Source organism: Periophthalmus magnuspinnatus, chromosome 24 (assembly GCF_009829125.3).
Source record: "Periophthalmus magnuspinnatus isolate fPerMag1 chromosome 24, fPerMag1.2.pri, whole genome shotgun sequence".
NCBI classification, from domain to species: domain Eukaryota; kingdom Metazoa; phylum Chordata; class Actinopteri; order Gobiiformes; family Gobiidae; genus Periophthalmus; species Periophthalmus magnuspinnatus.
The window spans coordinates 22,178,992-22,198,652 of NC_047149.1; the positions used below are offsets into that span (position 1 = coordinate 22,178,992).

At 37.9% G+C, this 19,661-nt stretch overlaps 2 protein-coding genes across 2 annotated transcripts; one reads left to right on the forward strand and one right to left on the reverse strand.

Moving 5' to 3' along the window:
• Positions 1-1,091: 1,091 nt before the first annotated feature.
• agbl5 (AGBL carboxypeptidase 5) lies at positions 1,092-17,081 on the forward strand. The gene is given in 17 exon segments (XM_055232364.1): positions 1,092-1,368; positions 1,793-1,964; positions 3,032-3,178; positions 3,181-3,200; positions 4,198-4,375; positions 5,676-5,854; positions 7,590-8,115; positions 9,589-9,758; positions 10,558-10,693; positions 11,045-11,262; positions 12,480-12,706; positions 13,419-13,607; positions 15,809-15,927; positions 16,007-16,056; positions 16,163-16,323; positions 16,511-16,626; positions 16,708-17,081. Coding segments are annotated over 17 exon segments (2,901 nt in total). The 5' UTR covers positions 1,092-1,153; the 3' UTR covers positions 16,786-17,081.
• A 1,058-nt stretch (positions 17,082-18,139) lies between these two features.
• Positions 18,140-18,966, reverse strand: ost4 (oligosaccharyltransferase complex subunit 4 (non-catalytic)). The gene is made up of 3 exons (XM_033990500.2): positions 18,879-18,966; positions 18,386-18,519; positions 18,140-18,262 (listed from the first exon to the last, which is right to left on the reverse strand). The coding sequence occupies exon 2, from the start codon at positions 18,516-18,518 to the stop codon at positions 18,405-18,407; it is 114 nt and encodes a 37-aa protein (XP_033846391.1). The 5' UTR covers position 18,519; positions 18,879-18,966; the 3' UTR covers positions 18,140-18,262; positions 18,386-18,404.
• Between the last annotated feature and the right edge of the window lie 695 nt (positions 18,967-19,661).

A 19,661-nucleotide genomic window follows, 5' to 3' on the forward strand; every position in this document is an offset into this window, starting at 1 on the left:
CATCCTGCTTAGGGTGACTAGATTTTCAAATTTTAAAACTGGGACACACCTGGGTTGGGATGTTTGGGATGGTTGGTATAAATAAAATTGTGAAAAGAATGTTGTCCTTTCTCGACTCACTTGTGGGTCAGTAGCCGATATAATCTGAGGGACTAAAAGACTAAAGAACAACCTGATAAATAACGATTGCATTTATTTATGTTACTTGGTTAATAGTTTTATTTAGACTGAAAGGACATCAGCAGACAACAGCAGAAACGAAAGCCAAATGATTGACTGAGTAAGTTAGCTCCAAATGGGGTATATTATTGTGTGTAAAATGGCAGATCAGATTTATGATTCACAAGTTTAATCTGCTTTTATATAAATACATTGTTTCCTAGTACTTTTTTATGCGCAAATAGTTGTTTTTACATGTCTCCCGTGCAGGTGTAGTCTTGTGAGTGCAATTTGGGTCAGATACACTAAGATGCGTAATAGTTTTGAGACCTTTTGTCTAGGGATGCACCGATCCAGCTTTTTCAGTTCCGATACTGATATAGATACTTTGTCTTTAAGCATCTGCTGAGACCTGAGATCAACCAATACCACTGTAGGGAAGATAAATGGCACTTATTTCCTTAAAAAACAGTTAACTTATTACACAAGAGATCCAATTGTGTTATGCAACTGTTACTTATTCTTCAAATAACTACAGAACAGCTTTGTATGAATAAAAATTCAAATATGAGGCCAAAATCAGTCTGTAAATAGTATTATTGCATCCAGTTAAAGGCCCGACTAGGATATCAGCTGAACCAATATCATAAAATTGATACGCTATCCCTTTATTTATTTTTTATTTTTTTACTTTTGTCACACTCCCCAAGAATTTCTTAAGTCAGCTACAGCCCTAATTAATGTTTTATCATAGTTTAAATTGTACTGTTATTATTATTTGTTTTATGTTGCTCAGTATTGTAGAAGCACATTCCTAGTGACAATAAAACTTTGTCTGATTCTGATGTTTACCTACTTAAAAGCATCTAGAGATTGCAATTGTAAACGCAAATCAATATGAAATCATTTTATTTTTTTCTCCAGTGGTAGGGTTCCGTGTGAGACCACTGTCACGTTTCACCTGTTGTAAAAACACTAAAGAGTGGGCTGCATCATGGAGGCTCGTTTCGGCAGTATCGTGTTCAGCTCCAAGTTCGACTCGGGGAACCTGGCGCGGGTGGAGAGGGTGGACAAAAGCATCCCCAGTCCCCCCTCAGACTCCTCGTCCAATGGGAACACGGCATCTGCACCGAGCCCCACCCCTGATTACGAGTTTAATGTGTGGACATCGCCAGACTGCGCCGGCACGGAGCACGAGAATGGAAACAGGTAAAGAAGCACTCGATTTGTGGTGCTCACGCGTAAGAAATGAGTGGGTGGTGTCCAAACTATTGACTGGTAATGTAGGGACTATGCACTTATTTACTATGTCCTATTACTATGCTTTTATTGTGCTATAAATCAATGTTAGAGTGATCTATTTAATTATTTCATACCACATGTTTGAATTGCCTTCTGCTAAACATACAATACATTTTTTTTTAAGGTCCTATATTACACAAAATTGACTCTTGTGAAGTTTTAGCCATGTCATAATGTTGTTACCTCCTCAAAAACACAACTCCGGGAATGTTTTTAATGAGGAAACAACATTATAGCATCAGAAAATAGTGTAACATGAGCCCTTTTAACATCCATCCTACAGGTTTTTATCATTCCCAATCATACTAAACATCTCTCTTGTGTGTTTCAGGTCGTGGTTTTACTTCTGTGTGCGCGGAGTGTCGTCTGGAAAGTTACTGAAGATCAATGTGATGAACATGAATAACCAGAGGAAGCTGTACAGTCAGGGCATGGCTCCGTTTGTGCGCACTGTGCCCGGCAAAACGCGATGGGAAAGGATACGGGACAGGCCCACTACTGAGGTGAGGAGCTGCACTTTCCTGCCCTTATTCCTGAAGTTGCCATGAGAACCGCCATTGTCATTTAGATTGGATTATTTTGTATGGTGTTGCAGATCTTGACAGCAAATAAGTTCTCTAGGGACTACAGAGACGTTTTAAAGCTTCCCAAAGAACCGGTGCGGTGTTGACTTGTTGTTGCACATAAACATTGAACATTTGACACAAACCGACATGTATTTTGTATAAAGGCAGATTATGTCATATTTTAGCGCCAAAACTTTTCCCAAATTTCCCATTGAAAGGAACGGGATTTCCACTTAACCGAAGTGCCACGACAAAAAAAAAAAAAGCGTGGTTTAGTTGCATTTAGTTGCTCTATGATTTGGTTCACTGTGGTCGTCTATGTTCCCTGCAGCAGTACATCTATAACATTAACTGTCTTGAAAGAGTAAATAAAAAATAAAATAAAAAAAGGCTTGGTAAGTTCTTCATTAATACCAATCCCAACTCACCCTAACACCTTAAGTAGTTACAAAGCCTGGCTTAATAAACTTTAATTTGTCCATAAACAAAATGTAAACTTTATAACGAGACAATTCCAGGTCGAATCTGGGGCTAAACCAGGTCTAAAAGTGGACTACATCATTCCCACTGTTTATGTAAAGAAAAATTATTCAAAGGAGGACACCAAAGTGTATAAAATTAATCTAAGTTACGCACCACTGTTTGAGAAACCCGGCTCTAATTAGTACTTAGTTACTGAGATAGTGTCTGTGGTAAATATTTATCATACATTTATATTGTCAAGTTGGAGATTGTAAAGAAAAGTTTGAAAAAAAAAAAGTTGTGGCCCTTGTTTACAGTGTGGTTGCTAGGTAACAGTTATGAAACTAGCTTTACTTAGATCACCTCTGCCGCCGTGTCCAACTAGGAAGTAAAATTATAAACATCACCAAAATTTGTGAGACTGTGCGAGAAAAAAATTAAGCAAATTCTTAAATAACCACTTTTATTTGAAATAGTCTAACCTGTCATATCCCCTTGTTTATTTTACATGCTTTAACTCTTTGTGTTGTCTTTATTAACAGATCGTAGATAATCAGTTCATCCTGTCATTCACACATCGGATTTTAGAAGTCAAAGGAGCCACTACCTTCTTCTCTTTCTGTTACCCGTTCTCCTACTCTGAATGCCAGGACATGCTCCAGCAGCTCGACGATAACTTACCCCACTGCCGCCTCAGCTCAGTCCAAGCAGGTACGGCAGGAATAAACAGTATTATAGATATTTATATAATAGTGTTTTGTTAAATGTTTAGTTAGTACTAGCACAACCTTTACTGCAATTATGTATAGGCTTTATGAGCAGTGCTTAAGTTGTTTACAGTCATTTATGATGTACAGTAATACTTTTACTTTAATGGCTATGTTCACATACACACCACAATCTGATTATTAGCTGATTTCGGAGCATTTAAGATTATTATAAAAGAGTAATCAGAGGGACCATGATCAGAAAGAAATGAGATAATGTGTTTTTAATGTCATATAACTCCCAAAATCTGTTAATAATCTGAATTTGAGTGTGCATGTAACCACAGCCATTGTTTTAGTCTTATTATAAAAAGTTAAATATTTTTTGCGAGTGAAACTTTAGCTGTAGTGACCTTTCGACAATAGCTCAGTTGGTAGAGCCTTTGTCCACTGATCCGAAGGCTGGCTGGTTCGAATTCCACTTTCAGCATTAATGTAATTGGTTCAAGCGGTCACATTCACTGACCCACAGGTTGGCGGTGCAATTCCAGCTCTCACAGATGAATGTTGTTGTCGTCGTGTCCTTGGGCAGCCCGCCTCGCCCACAGTATTCGCGTGCACTGGTGTATGAATGTGTGGTGTGAATAGGTGAGTGGTTCCTTGATGTAAAGCGTTTTTAGTGCCTTGAAAAGCACTATATAAATATGTGACTATTTACCATATTGGCTTTCAGCAAAACACAATTCCATTATGCTTTGGTGAGGTCCTCTCTACCCTGTGTCCTCTGTTGTTGTGTTCCAGAGCAAGGGACTTCACCCTTCTTGAATGAATGAATACAGTTCAGTTGAGTTACCTCCAACAACCAAGGAGTGAATAAATGCAATGTAATGTAATTTGTATATAAATGTGCTTTATAAGTAAGGTGCATAACTGTCAGGACAAATATAAACAGCATGAAATGGGCCAGTACTTGCTCTGACCTCGTGTGCTGTTGTGTGCAGTCCTCCGAGCAGTGTGTACTACCATCGCGAGCTGGTGTGCCGCTCTCTGGATGGAAACAGGGTGGACCTACTTACTGTGACAAACTGCAGTGGGATGATGGAGGAGAGGGAGCCGCGTCTGCCCCATCTTTTCCCCGACACCAACACACCAAGAGCACACCGATTTGCAGGCAAAAAGGTACCTTATGGATAAAGACACTACCAGTGAAAACCCCGGACACACACTTTCATTCAATGTTTTGTTTTTTTCTTAGTTTTTACTACATTCTACATGTTATATACATTATAGACGTCAAACATATGAAGTAAGCTATATGGAATATGTAGAAATGAAAAAGAGGTAACTGACTCTACAAGTTTTTAGTTGCCACCCTTTGCTTTGTCAAGAAATATTTAATAGAGTTGTTTATTTTTACTACACAATTCCATATCGCTTGCTTCATATGTTTGATGTCTTCTGTATATATCTAAAATTGCAGAAAGTTGTAAAAAAAAAGGATTGAATGAGAGCGTCTGTTCAGACTTTTGAGACTATCATACACTGACATGAAAATCTACTTTAGTTAAATACTTCAGAACAGTAAACATTAATTTGAGAAGTTAAAGCTGTTTTAGGTTTTTACTTTATTAGACTCATGTTAATTGAACAGACTTGAACAGAGACACTACAGCTTAACTCATAAACTTATTGTGAGGTAGTTACACTTTGAACGCTCTCAGCTGTAGGGCTTTAGTCGTTTAGTCGATTATTTGGTAGATGGTGTTTTGTATTAGTCGATCAGTCATGTTATTTAGATTATAAGGAAATATATGGGACAACAGCAGAAAGGAGAAGTTAGTGAGTGAGAGACAGTTGGTATATTTTGGTATCTATATTGTAGCATTCTGGTTTAAGGAAACAGGACGAATTTCTTGTGTTTGTTTATTTTCTGAACACAAGGGCTGCCACATAAACAGATACAGGAACAACAAAAGGTGTGAACTCTGAACTAAACACAAACTATCAGATCATTACAATATGTGAAAAGGCAGATTAAACTCATGATTCAATGCTGTTTTTATTCCATTTAAATAAGAACAACATGCTGAAACTGTCGAAAAATATGTAAACTAGTAAACATCTGAAATCTGAAACATTTCAAACAACAAAACAAGATGTACAGTAAGTTCTGAATTCAATTTCAGTTTTCAATTTATTTTGATAAAGCCCAAAAACACAAGAGCAGTTGCCTCTTAGGGCTGAAGATGATAATTGATTTAACCAACAGAAAGTTAGAAAATCAACAATGAAACAGAAATAGACAAGCAAATTAATCAACAGAAAACAAGCAAATGGAGAACTGTCCCAGAGCGCCCCCTGTCCTTAGACTCTCCTTCTTGGCAAGGAAAAACTGAAAAAACCCAATTCATACATTACTTTTTGCAGTGTGGCTGACGCCCAATAGAAAACAACCCTTTCCACGTCTCTTTGTTTGCAGGTGTTTTTCCTCAGCAGCAGAGTGCACCCAGGAGAGACCCCCTCGTCGTTTGTGTTTAATGGATTTCTGAATTTCATCCTGAGGAGAGACGACCCTCGTGCCCACGTCCTCAGAAACATGTTTGTGTTTAAACTCATCCCTCTGCTCAACCCAGACGGGGTGATCCGTGGGCACTACAGGCACGTACCACAATGTAGCACTGGGCATTATCTTTGGCACAACAACAATCTGGTCATTTATTTATTTTGGTTATCTTTATTTTAGTCAAGGAAAGTTTATTTGTTTTCCACCATTTGTACACAAAGTAATTCAAAGTGCTTTACAGAAAAAGAAAGACATTAAAATCACAATAAAGCAAATCAAAACATAAATAATCATAAATATTGATCATAAAATTAACACTTAAACAGAAGAGTGCAGAATAAAAACCTTTCTGTCACAGCTAAACAGAATCGTTTTGAGCCTGGATTTAAACATTGTCAAAATAGAGGCCTGTCTCACATCTTCAGGAAGACTGTTCAAGGTTTTAGCTGCATAAAACTGAAACGCTGATTCTCTATGTTTAGTCCTGACTCTGTGCACCAACAAGAGGCCAGCCCCTGAAGTCCTCAGAGAACAAAATGGTCCATATGACACTAACATGGAGAGCCCAGTGAGAATACTCAAACTCTCTGATAAAATACAGAACAATACAAACAAAAACAAACACAACAAGAAACTGCATAGGTCCAGTTAAAATATTAAAAACAGGAGCAGGTGTGAGTATAAATGTTCATCAGATTATTAAAGTGCATTAGTGGCACCAATGGATCTAGTTTTGCTTGTCCTTAAAAATGTATTCCATTTTTTGGGAAGCTTTTTTTCCCATTTCAGTTCTAGGATGGCCCGTTTTTAGACATTAGATTTAACCAACAGATATTATTAGATTAGATAGAATTAAAATTAGATTAAAAGTTCCCATATCAAAGTTCAACAAACACGCGGGATATTCAGGCAGTCTATCGTCATAGTCCCTTATAAATACATTTTATACAGTGTTGTTCTCTTCTGACCAATAGCGATGGCCAACCTGCTTTCTGTCTGTTGTGTCTGTTCAAACATGTGCAGGTTCTGACAACAAAGTAAAGCAAAAAGAGACTGAAAATTGAAAGTATTATTCTCAAAATCCATTGTTTGGTACATATCACCAGTGTTTTTGATGATGTTGTTTCTTTTGAGCCAAACCCAGATCTAATTATTGGATTATCTATACTAGTTATTTGATTTGTCTTTTATATAATGTTTGGTTTAATTACACAATATTATTTGATTATTTGAAGTATATAACATCTCTATAATAACATGTTCATTTTGCAAGTGGCCGTTCAAATCCTGTTCCCTTCGCTGTATCATCCAGCTGGTGTACACCTGTTGCAGACATGTGCAGAGCAGCCAGAATACGAGATCTTGTCGGAGAAGATCACTTTACAAAGCCAATTTGTAAATGGATAGTGTTTGTTCCTTGTCATTAGTCCCTGTTAATTCTCTTGACACTTTCCAACTAGAGCAGGTGACGGCAAACACCAGCCTAACACATTAGCCAAAATCCACATGGAAAAATGATAATAATGAGTTTATTTTATCCTGAAATAGTGCTCTCAAATAGCAAAAATGGTTCAGTTTTATCTCATGAGAGCACAGTGGGTCGAGCGTCCACCCAACAACCACAGAATACCCAGTTCAAACCTAGTCTGACTCTACACAATTAGCGACTTGAAACACAGAATGGCGTCTTTTAAAATCTGGTCACTTTGCTACTGAAAAAATGGTTAGATAAGAGATTTGATTTTATATTTCATTATTTTCAACACTAGCAATTCAGAATAATTTTTGTAGGTCCTTATAAATGTCTTGTATTCTTTCATTTGTTTGCAGGACTGATTCCAGGGGTGTAAACCTGAACCGTCAGTATCTTAATCCAAGCTGGGAGCTGCATCCTTCCATTTACGCTGCCAAGTCACTGTTACTGTACCACCACACTCACAACCGCATCCAGAAAGCACAACCGACCAATCGCAACGCCCCGACGCGCCCGCATTCCCCACCCCCCAACAACACGCCGGCCAATCAGACACCTCCTCCCCTCACCGACATGGAGATCAGCATGAACCAACGAAATGCGGAGAAAGATGTGACTCTAACGCAGTCGGATATCAACATGGCGATGGAGGAAAATGCTGTGAACACTACGGACTTACAAAAGATAAACCATAATGTTTCAAATCCCACAGAGACTCATTTTGCAGATGGTCCCGATGTAGAGGCAAAACAGGAAGAGGAAAAGCAGGAGTCGATACCGCCGCAAGAAGGGGGAGTGGCCTATTATGTGGACTTGCATGGCCACGCCTCCAAACGTGGCTGTTTCATGTACGGGAATAATCTACCAGATGAAAGCCAGCAGGTATATTAACTCACAGAAAAATATGTGTACTTGGTTTATTAATGAACATTTGCAGCAAGAAAAAAAGTGAAGTATGAACTATGTTTAGAACTTTAGAACCTTCACATCAACTTCTCGGCATAAAAAACAAGTGTCACATACAAAAGTAGTTACAAAATCAACAAAAGGTGTCAACTCTGAACTAAACACAAAATATCATCATTACAATATTAATATTACACTTACTTAATTATATTTTCTTTATTTAATAATAATTGTTGCAGAAATTATCCTTCAAAAGCATTTGTAAGAATGTTAAAATGTGCCACAAAAAACATTCGAATTCAGCTTCTTTTAAAATCTGAGAGCATTCATTCAATAAGATTTATCCAATACCTACAAACTTAAAGGACCCATATTACTATTTTCTCATCTGTGTTATTATGTTGTTTCCTCATCACAAACAGACCTGGAGTTGTGTTTTGTTTCATTCACACACGTTTAACAAAAGGTAAAATGTAGCTGTTGACTTGAAAACTACTGCTTCCCGACATCACAAGGTGGAACAGAGCATTTTGAGGTTTGGAGATGAAGACAGACTGATTAAAAAAGGGTTACTCAAACGTGTGAATGAAACAGAACACAACCCCAGGTATGTTTTTTCAAGAAGTAACAATACTCTTACACAGCTTCAAGCCCTCAAGAGTCACATTTGTGTAATACAGGACCTTTATGTTCTTAGACAATAGAGTAGGAGATGTAATTACCATCGTGACATGTTTCGGCTGATAGCTGTGAGCCCCTGGTCTGGGTGATGTGTCACATATCAGCTGTTGTTACTTCCCTTGATGGTCTCTCAAGTAGCATATCCACACCTCTAAATCTGATAATTAATTTTGTCCACTTTTTATAGTAGAAAGAAAATTAATGTTTTTGGAGTAATACACTGAACTAGGCCTGTCAGGATAATTACTATATCAACTTATCGTTCAATATGTGAAGGCTGAAACTATATATTTTTGGGCTCACTATTAATTTATTTTTATGTTTAAGACATAGCAAGGCAAGTTTATTTTATAGCATAATTCGTACACAAAGTAATTTTACAGTGTAGGAAAGGCATGTGTCTAGATTTTCTTTTCAATAATGGGGAGATTTTTGTTATTTTTGTTGTATTACTATAAGATTTGAGCTGTAGAGGGTTGAATAAATCACTTCTACGGCTTATTATTGCTTCTTTCTGCTACCTGTCTATTTACAAAATGGTTTACTGGAATTATCTTGGTTTATAGTTATTCTGTCAGTGGCATAAAGTAGTTTCAATATTATCGTTTATCGTTATATTTCTCTGTTGCAATGTATTGTACTTGGACTAAGCACAGACTAAACCACGGCTAAATCAGGTCACCTATAATGGGCAAGGTCAAGTGCTCTGAATGCCAGCAGATGCAGCTCAGTGTTCCTCATACCTCTGTACTGACTTGTGTGTTGCAGGTGGAGAACATGCTGTACCCCAGACTTATCGCTGTGAACTCGGCCCACTTCGACTTCCTGGGTTGTAACTTTTCCGAGAAGAACATGTACGCACGGGACAAAAGGGATGGCCAGTCCAAAGAAGGCAGCGGGAGAGTGGCTGTTCACAAGGCCATAGGGCTGCTCCACAGGTCAGCTGCAGATCTAGAGCAGTGGTTCAGAAACTTTTTAGTCATCCTGAGTCCATCTTAAATCATGTAATGGTGATTCTTTAGTATTGTAGTGTTCTGGTTTAAGGAAACACGTCAAATTTCTTCTGGGTGTTTATTTTCTCAACACAAGGGCCGTAACCCACAACAAAACAAGAGCAAAACAACAGTCTCAACGTGTTAGAGCCAGTCTCCAAAACAGACCAGTAACTGCCCAATAGAACCTTCACATCAACTTCTCGGCATAAAAAACAAATGTCACGTACAAAAGTAGTTACAAAATCAACAAAAGGTGTCAACTCTGAACTAAACACAAAATATCGTCATTACAATATTAATATTACACTTACTTAATTATATTTTCTTTATTTAATAATAATTGTTGCAGAAATTATCCTTCAAAAGCATTTGTAAGAATGTTAAAATGTGCCACAAATAACATTCAAATTCAGCTTCTTTTAAAATCTGAAAGCATTCAAAGTACCACATGGAAAATGCTCCGTACTCGTTGGAAAACACTGGTCTAGATTTGTATTTGTCTTGCATAAATTCTAGTAAATACCCTAATTATATGTTTTTGGAGACATCATATATTTTATACTTTTGTTTACACTTTTAGGCATTCTGAATAAGTTGGATACTAAGAGACTGCATTATTTACTCGTGTTTGGGTTCTGTCTTAATTTCCAGCCCTCAAGTCAAAACTTAAAATGTGCTGTATGTGAAAATTATAGCAATTTAAGAATCAAAAAAATTAACTTGCGTTGTTGTTTCTCTGCAGTTACACTTTGGAGTGTAACTACAACACAGGGAAAATGATGAACAGCATCCCGCCTGCTTGTCATGACAGCGGCCGCGCCTCTCCACCTCCTGCTCCATCGTTCCCACCCAAATACACCCCAGAGATATTTGAACAGGTGAGTACTCGTATCTGTACTTATGCTGTTCAAAGGAATCACGTAATTTACTATCGGCAATCATGATGAAATATAATGAAAGAGCATTATTACAGTTTAAAGGTCCTGTATTACACAACTGACTATAGGCCCTTTAAACATCACTGCATGACGTTAGAAATATTGTAAGTATTTTATTTTGCATGGTATAGTTTTCTCTTATTGTCACATGAAACAGAACATTTGTGCACTGTACTTCCATCAGCTTTTTACCATGATATAAAAATGAATTGCATCTGTCAGTATGATTCTATGCCTTATTTTTCCTTTTTGCGCTGTGTGTGTTGTGTGTGTATTGTGTGTGTTCTTCAGGTGGGTCGAGCAGTAGCCATCTCTGCCCTGGACATGGTGGAGTGTAACCCGTGGCCACGCCTGGTCCTGTCTGAACACAGCTCTCTGTCGAACCTGCGTGCCTGGATCCTCAAACACGTCCGCAACACTAAAGGTCTCAACGCCAACTCCATCGCCCACCCTCCCCCCAAGACGCACCACAACGGGAACAAAGCCACCCCTCCAAAGAGCTTCAACAAGTACGTACCGCTGGGGTTTAGAGCAGTGGTGTACAAAGAGAGGTCCAAAGGTTGTTTCTGCAAAAAATGTTTACATGTTTGTTTGTGCTAATACTTCAAATCAATCATTATAATTTGTATATCGAGCGCTTAAGGTTAATTTTTGTCTTTTGAATCACCTATCTGCTCGGAATGGGACAATAAACAATAATATCGTTTATCAGGATAAAAAAGGACGACAATAATCGTTCCTGGGACATTTTATATAATCGTGATAATCACCAACAAGGATAATCATCATTACATCACCAGAATGTGCTAAACAAATCTACTTGTCCCTGATGATCTCTTCTGGAGTATTGTGGTATTCACTTATATCAACAGTTCAAATATGGAAATTATTCATAATAAAATTATAATTGTTCATATCCAGACATTTTTTCAGCAACTTATCGTGATATTATTATTAATCACAATTATTTTGGCCATGATAATTGTGACGCTAAATTTCAATATCATCCCATGCCTACTATCTTCACATCTTTGAAGAGCACCCAAGTATTGTTTTAATTAGTATTTGTATGCTTATATATAGGAAAAATTTGACATATAAATTGAAAGAGAGGTGTTCCCAAACTTTTCAAACAGTGGGATCACCAAGATAACTCCACAGTGACAGTAACAGTGGTGTAGTAAAAGAAAAACTGGACAAAGTTATCTGAGTGAAGACGTTTCACTGCTCATCCAAGCTGTGTCTTCAGTTTTGGTCATATTACTGACACTGCCTTATATCTGTCTGAAGGGAGGAGCAAACTACACTGAAACTAACACACCTGTTGTAAATAGAGAAGCATCTTCACTCAAATAACGTTTTGTCCAGTTGATAGAATTTGTCTTTTACTATGGATCATATCTGTACAACTAAGGGATTACACAGACATTAACAGTGGTAATCGTTTTTAGTGGAAAAGCATGTTGAAACAAGTTTAATGTTGTTAATGTTTATTTGAATCGTGTATTCTGCCATGGGATCACTCTATTCAATGCTCTTTTCAATTAAAGAATAAATAGAGTACACTGAAAAACTACACTTGTATAAAATATCTTTTAAATTATTCAGTTGAAGCCACTAAACATTTACGATTTTCAAAACAAACCAGATCGTGTGTAACTTTTCGATCTTTAGATTTTGTATTAAGAATCTGCGACAACCGTCTGTTTTATCTCTTTTCTCCCAGCTCCCTGTCAGGCTCGTCGTCAGAGAACGCCCTGAATCGCATTCGGTGCAACAGCCACAGCAGCAGCAGTCAGACCCCCTCCCCAAAGATCCACAGCTCCCCCAGCTTCACCTTCGGCTGCCCCCCTCCCCGCACCACCCACCCACAGCACAACGGCAGCAGAGGAGGAGGAGGAGGAGGAGGAGGTGGAGGAGGTGGAGGCAACAAGACACTGGGTCCTGTACGGGGTAAGGCGATCTCTCCTCTGTTTTATGACGGGGCTTAGATGGCATTTTCCGGGTGTTTCTTTGTTCTCAGCTGTCTCCTTGTTCTAGTTTAGCGCCTGTTGACAGCTCAAGATGAAAGTGGACGGTGTTTGTGAGGTGTTGACAGTGATGCTTAAATCTGTCCACAGCTTTAGAATTACAAATTGTTAGAAATTGCTGAATTTTTATCAGGCCAGACGTGTGTATATCTAACTTTTTAAAAAACTGCTACACTGTTAAGCTTTTCTGGTGGACGGTTTGCCACTTGCTTGTCTCCATGGAGATGTTATACAGTAGCTTTGATTGAAATTTTTCACAATATGGCATTAAACGTATTTAACTTGGATTTATTTGATTACAGAGGTGTTTATTGCTTAGTAAATACCTTGAAACCTCTGAGTCAACGCGACCAAATCTGACGTGTAACTTGGCCTGGTGGCATCAATAGGAAGGTTTGACGATAAGTTTTATGCCGTATTGTGGAACATTCCAGGCAAAGCAACAATTTATCCATGGAGACAAGCAGGTGACAGACCCCCACACTTGATATTTTTTGTGTATTTTGATAGTTTTCATTTTTAAATACATCTTCCACTTCCTTTAGTGTTCTTCCTGTATGTTTACACATTCCCATGCATGACCCCGCCTCTTTGTCCCGCTCTCTTTCTCCCTCCCTCTCTCTCTCTCTCTGTAGACTCAAAGGCTCAGGAGAAGAGACGCCCCCCTCACCACCACCGCCCCGTCCTCCGCTCGCCCAGTAACAGCCACGCCCCCTCATCCCGCGCGGCCGCTCCTCACTCTCCCCCCTCCTCCTCTTCCTCTTCGTCGTCCTCCGTTTGCGCTCCGGGTTCCTGTCCTCTCCCGGGCTCCGTCAGTATGTCAGGTCTGTACACCCTCCAGCCCCCCAGCCTGTCCACCTTGCTCCCCTCCCTACAGGCACTGCCTCGGCCCGGGCTTCTGTCCAAACTGAGCCCCCTGCTCCTCCAGGGCCTCCCACCTCCTCCTGCAAACTCTCCAGCTGCTCCCAAACAGGACTGAAGCCACAGACTCAGCCTGTGTGTCTACTGTGAGGGTTTTACCTGTGGGTTACACTTCTCTGGTGCTAGCTCATCTTTTTTAAGTCTCCTTTTCACTTTTCGTTTCTATGTAATACATGTTTTTGGATCACTTTGGGTTACTTAACACAAACTTACTTGAACTCCTCCAATTAAGATTTAGGTGGAAAAGTTTAAATTTATGAGGTACCTCTGCTGAGAGTGGAGTCGTTAATAAAAAATATATTGGCAGTCCAGAATAAAATGGCTGCATGGTGTAATAAGCTAACTAAAATGAAAGTTCCACACTGCACTTTATTTTTCTGTAGGTTGTGATTCTGATCTGAGAGTTTTGAGGACAGGCCAGATAAAGCTTAGTTGGTCAGTGCACCTTGTAATTTTATTCAGTTTATTTCCATGTACATCAATGGAAACAGGCTTGTGACGCTGAAAACGTATTAATGGACATTTAAATGATATTTAAAAAGAGAATTATTTATAAAGTTGACATGAAAGGCCTTTACTCTTATAAATGTTAAACTTTATTTATGCTTTAGTTTTAGCTTCATGAGCCTGAATCTGAGTCATTCCAGTGTCAGTTTGGTACTGACCATAGCAGCTACTGCCCTGAGCTCATGTGACCCGCGCTCGTCCGAACATGAGAGCAATGTTTCTGTAAAAGAGACACACTACGTCTAAACTATTTACCAACAAGCAATAATTCAGAATCAGAGACTGGTTCTCCTACCACTGCTTTGTGAATAATTTGTAAATTACACCAGAGCTTTATGTTGTCTTTTTTCAAGCCCATCCCTGTGATTCCAGTGAATGTGGCAAGTGTATGCAGTAAGATGTTTGTGGTTATATCATTTATCTCTATATTTGAAATTTGTAAGAAGCATCATAAGAGTAGTCCAACTTTTTATGTACATTTCATGCCTGTTTATAAAATATGTACATCTACTATGTAACTGAGGGTGCGTTCACACTCCTGGTTTGGGCCCAGCTTGGTCCATCAATTTGGTCTGGTCCCATTCTAGTCCTGGTTTAGTCCTGGTCTAGTGCAGGTTTAGTTCTGGGTTCAGTCCCAGTTTTGATGTGTTGATTATGCCGATGTGAACATACCCTGAGACCTGTTAGAGGCTCTAAATGTGCTAAAGTTTAGTGTTGAGCTAAAGAACATATTATGTTGTTCAGATGTTCAGATGTCATGTCGCTGTAGCTTTTGGTGTGCCTTCCCTTCTGTGTACGCAGGGTTCTGCTCATAGTGTTATCATAGTTCATCTAGCTTTACCAGCTCAGGAGACTGGTCCTTAGCACATAACATTAGTAATCATCAATGTTTCGAATACTGAACATAAACTGTTGTAATAAGTCATTATATTTACCCATTTAATTTACAAGGGATTCCCATTTGTTGTGCACAAATATACACGTTTTACAGCCTCATAACACAACTGCCCAAGTCATTTTTTGTCTCATTCTCTTCTCCAGACCCTCCTCTATTTCTAGGTGTCATTGGCTCCATCCTCAGCCAATCAGAAAGATATTTACAGCCAAAAAACACAACCCACCTCAGTCATGTTGTTAACTTGTGCAGTTTATTTCTCTATTTTCCCCAAAACTTTGAAAAATTACTTAGGCAGTTATGCTAGGAGGCTAAAGATTTGATTATGTATGTGGTGTCATTGGAGCAATGGAGGAAACGGACAGTATGATTCTTATCTATTTCACTGTGATGGAACTAGTGACAAAACAACAGTGGGGACGTACTGTACACATCACACACACCTGTACATTTCTACAATAAGAACGGTTGTGTTACTTCACTGTGGTGCTAACCCTTTGCATCTGAATTCACATTTGTCTCGTCACCTTTACGAATCTCATCTTCTTGAATGTCTTTATTCCACTGGAATAAAATCTCTTTGTAACACTCGTGTCCTGTGACTTCTCTGCTCTTCACTTCCGGTTTCTCTCTGTCATCCTTGTGTTAATTCTGCGACAGTTTAAATGAATGTGTTTGAATGTGTTTGAATGTGCTTCACAGGGGTAAGTTGTCCAGACATCCAGGCGGGGGGGTCCAGTTCAGTGTGTGTGACCAGGATGCCCTTCCCCATGCGCTCTGGGCGTGTGGGGAGGAGCTGCCGGCCTCTGTCCTTCACTCAGGTTAGTTCATATCACTGTCTGTCAAACTAGTGATGCATCTTTGTACATTTGATTCATTTTTTCATTTCTTTTTACACAGACTAAAGACTTGGGGCCTGAGCACATACTTTCCTCCATCAAATTTAGCAAGTGAGTACAATGTTTATGCAACTATGTAAAAAAAAAAGGTCAAATTATCTATTTCATTTTAATACTATTCATTGCTTAACATTTTACCTCTGTCTTTCTCGTCCAGGTGTGAACTGCAGCCACATTTGAGCCGGATTCCCATCAGAAGAATAGGGTCGAGTGAAGCCCCGCCTCAAAACTGTCACTCAAACGGGAAAGAGGAGCTGTCCACTCTGAGGGTGTGGAAGCTGCTACGGCCTGGACTGCAGCGCCATCTGTCACTCACAGGTCAGACACTACTGGATTTAGTCTGTTTTGTATTCATAAATCACATTTTTACTGACTAATTTGGTTTGCAAAAATAAAAATGGGACATAATTTTGGTAAAAGTGCATTAACCTTGAATATATATATATATATATATATTGGTGCACACATGTTAATTTTTGAAAACTAATTGTGTAATTCTCTACAGGTGTATCGGGAAAGCAGGCTGCGTTACAGTTGGCCTCCAAAGCAATAATCAAGAAAAATACTGACAATGGTCTCCAATTCAACAAAGGAACAGATATTATTGAAACCACACCTGAGGTCAGTGATGAAACAGAACACAACAATGACTTCTGTTTGCCTTGTTTCTGTTCCTGATCAATGATCTGTGTTGTCTTACAGGTGGAGGAGACTGCTCTGCTGCCTCTGCCAGAAACCCTTAACTTGAGTGAAACAGTGACACTCTGTGGTGAAGCCTAGTAACTGCACATATGTTTACTTTATTTATTTATAGCATAAACTGTATACAGTCTTTAATTTATAGAGTTGAATGGGACAAACCCATAGTCAAAATGAAGATAACAACATAAACTCTAATGAGGTGTTACTGTACAATAAATGGGTTTGTTTAGTCTTTAGTTGTAAATGCAGTGGTGGTGCTGCACTTTCTTTCAGTTTAATTCTGTAGCTTAGATTCAGTGCCTTTTTCAGTGGCTCCACAGCAGTGTAATTTTTTTTTTTCTTTGGCACCTTATAAACAAAGTGGGAGTTTTCAATGCCACCAAATTAAAATTAATGCAGCTGACTTTTTTTTTTTTTTTTTTTACAAAGTACTGTGCATACATTTTATCAAATATTTTATGTGATAATAGTTATAGTAATAATATATAATATGTAAATACTGTGCTATTATGGGTATTCACTTTTCAAGGTTACTGTTACTTTCAATTGTCCAGTCCAAAAGTTCTCATCAAAAATACCACATTTCACATTTGACATATTCATCAATTACAACTACTATGCACTGAGGAGGAGAGCCTTACACGTTAGTTTTACCTCATTTACTATTTTACAAATTTTGATTTATTAGAGAACTTAATCTCTGATAGCTATATGGACTTTGAGCTAAACCGAAGCGTCTTTTAATCACAGTATTGAATGCCATGAAATATGTACAGTATGAAATGATATTTACTGCACATTCATCCCATCATATCAAACAGAACATTTCACACAGACATGGTCAGAAATCTTTTAAAGGTAAAGAACATGAACAAGAAGAAAAGAAAAGTTAAGGACTGTAGAGACAAGTCATTTATCACGGTAATGTTTTTTAAAAATTAATATGGCTGTCTGCACCTTTAATATGTGCACCTTTTGTCTGAATTATCAGTAATAGAGGGTAAAATACATGTTTAAGTTTGTGGTTAAGAAAGTGAATTTCCTTTTGTTCTGTTTCAATAGCTTGGACTTGGCATGCCTTTAAAGTATATGTTCTTAAATTCTGATGAATTTTGAAGTAACACATTTCAAAAATAGAACTATATTAATTAGAACTGTAGCTTTGAAGGAACTAGATATTCTGTAATAAGTTAGTTGATTACTACATTTTAATGATTGTATTAAATATATACTATCATATGTACTTTTTACAATTGCAGCAGTGTCAAGTAGCCTTTGATGAGCTACTGTGAGTGTATGTTTGTGTACGGTAAAGCATTAAACTGTTCTGTGAGAGATTACACTGTTTGTACAAAACCACAAACGAATAAAGAAAGTGTTCTAGATGCTTCACATTTTTGTTGCAAACAGACAGAAACAGAAATAATGGAGTTTATACATTTTATTATAAAAATGCTAATTAGTGTGCAACATGAACAGAAATTGTTGTCTTAAATGGACAAAAGGGGCTGCAGGAGGGGAATGTTTCCAGGGTGGTGCATCTTTCTTCATTCTTCTACAAAAGAAGAAGCATAAAACAAGTATATTAGAAAACGACCAACAGCTTTAAAAGAAACCACGAACATTTGAAATATAATTTAAAGACTTACACAACAGGAGCTATACTGCTGGCACTCACCTTTTAAATCAGGGCAAAATCACTCCTGCTTCTTGGGGTTGTTGACAGCCACATAGTGATATAAAACCACCAGCAGGAACAACGACACACCAAGCATGTTGGCAAAGATGGCCAGCTGGACGTCTGTAACCATTCTGCAAAGACAAAATAGGATTTTTTCTTTTTTTTTTCTTTTTTCATTTCATTTTAAAGGATCACGTTTGAACTTAGCTTTCCCTTATTATTCTAGTACTTACTTCTTGCTATCATTATTGAGACCACTGCACTATCCACTAAATACAAGTTAAGTTAAAGCGACGTTAACTACAAATAAACATTTCTTGAGGCATAATGCACAAATGGTAAAGATGACAGGAGTGTTAGCATGCTAGCCAAGATTTTGTTGCATCCTGGAGCCAAGCAGAGCATCATCAATGACATGCAAAACGTAAATCGGTATTTGAATGACATCTATTACATGCACAGCGATTTCAATAAACTACGAACAACTTACATTGTTACTTTATTGTATTTTAATCCTAATAGAGATGAGATGTTGCTGTCGTGGCTGTCAGCGGCGCTGCTGTAGCTGCTTCCGGTTTGAGAGGAAAGACACGTCACGTTTAAACGCACGCGACACGTCAGAAAATAAAACTGATTTATGAAAATATAATAATATTAAAATGACTTAAACAGAATTCTTACAGATGTAATCTTGAATCTAACAGGACCGACTCATTTCATGTATTATTATTATTATTATTATTATTATTATTATTATTATTATTATTATTATTATTATTATTATTATTATTATTATTATTATTATTATTATGTCACTATTAATGAACAAATTAATAATTATTCATTTAGTTTCAGTAAAGTGTCTCGCTCGGGCGATTTCTCGTGGGAGTGGCCGCAGTGATTCGCATTGTAATGAAACTAGACGGTCCCTCTCCATGGTACAACCCCAGTGGCCCTCTTATGGCTGTAATGTTCGACTCAATAACTGGACCTTTTTATTATAAATTTCTCTTAAACTTTGATTTCTATGAACATTTTCATATTTATACTTCAAATGCCGTGCAAAATGTTCATCCATCTTGAAAAGTACATTTAAGGTGATATAAATTATTCTTTTATAATAATTTGCGTGGAGCAAAAACAATATTTATCAGTACATGTTTCCATATTTTCCACTAACAGCAATTTTACTTTACTTTATTTATTTTTAACATGAAGTATAGACAACTGTAGTATTTTTAGGATGAATATTTCTTTTTATAATTAAGAGATG

Coding starts and splice junctions, on each gene's coding strand:
- ost4 (XM_033990500.2), bottom strand. CDS start 18,518: ATGGTTACAGACGTCCAGCTGGCCATCTTTGCCAACATGCTTGGTGTG.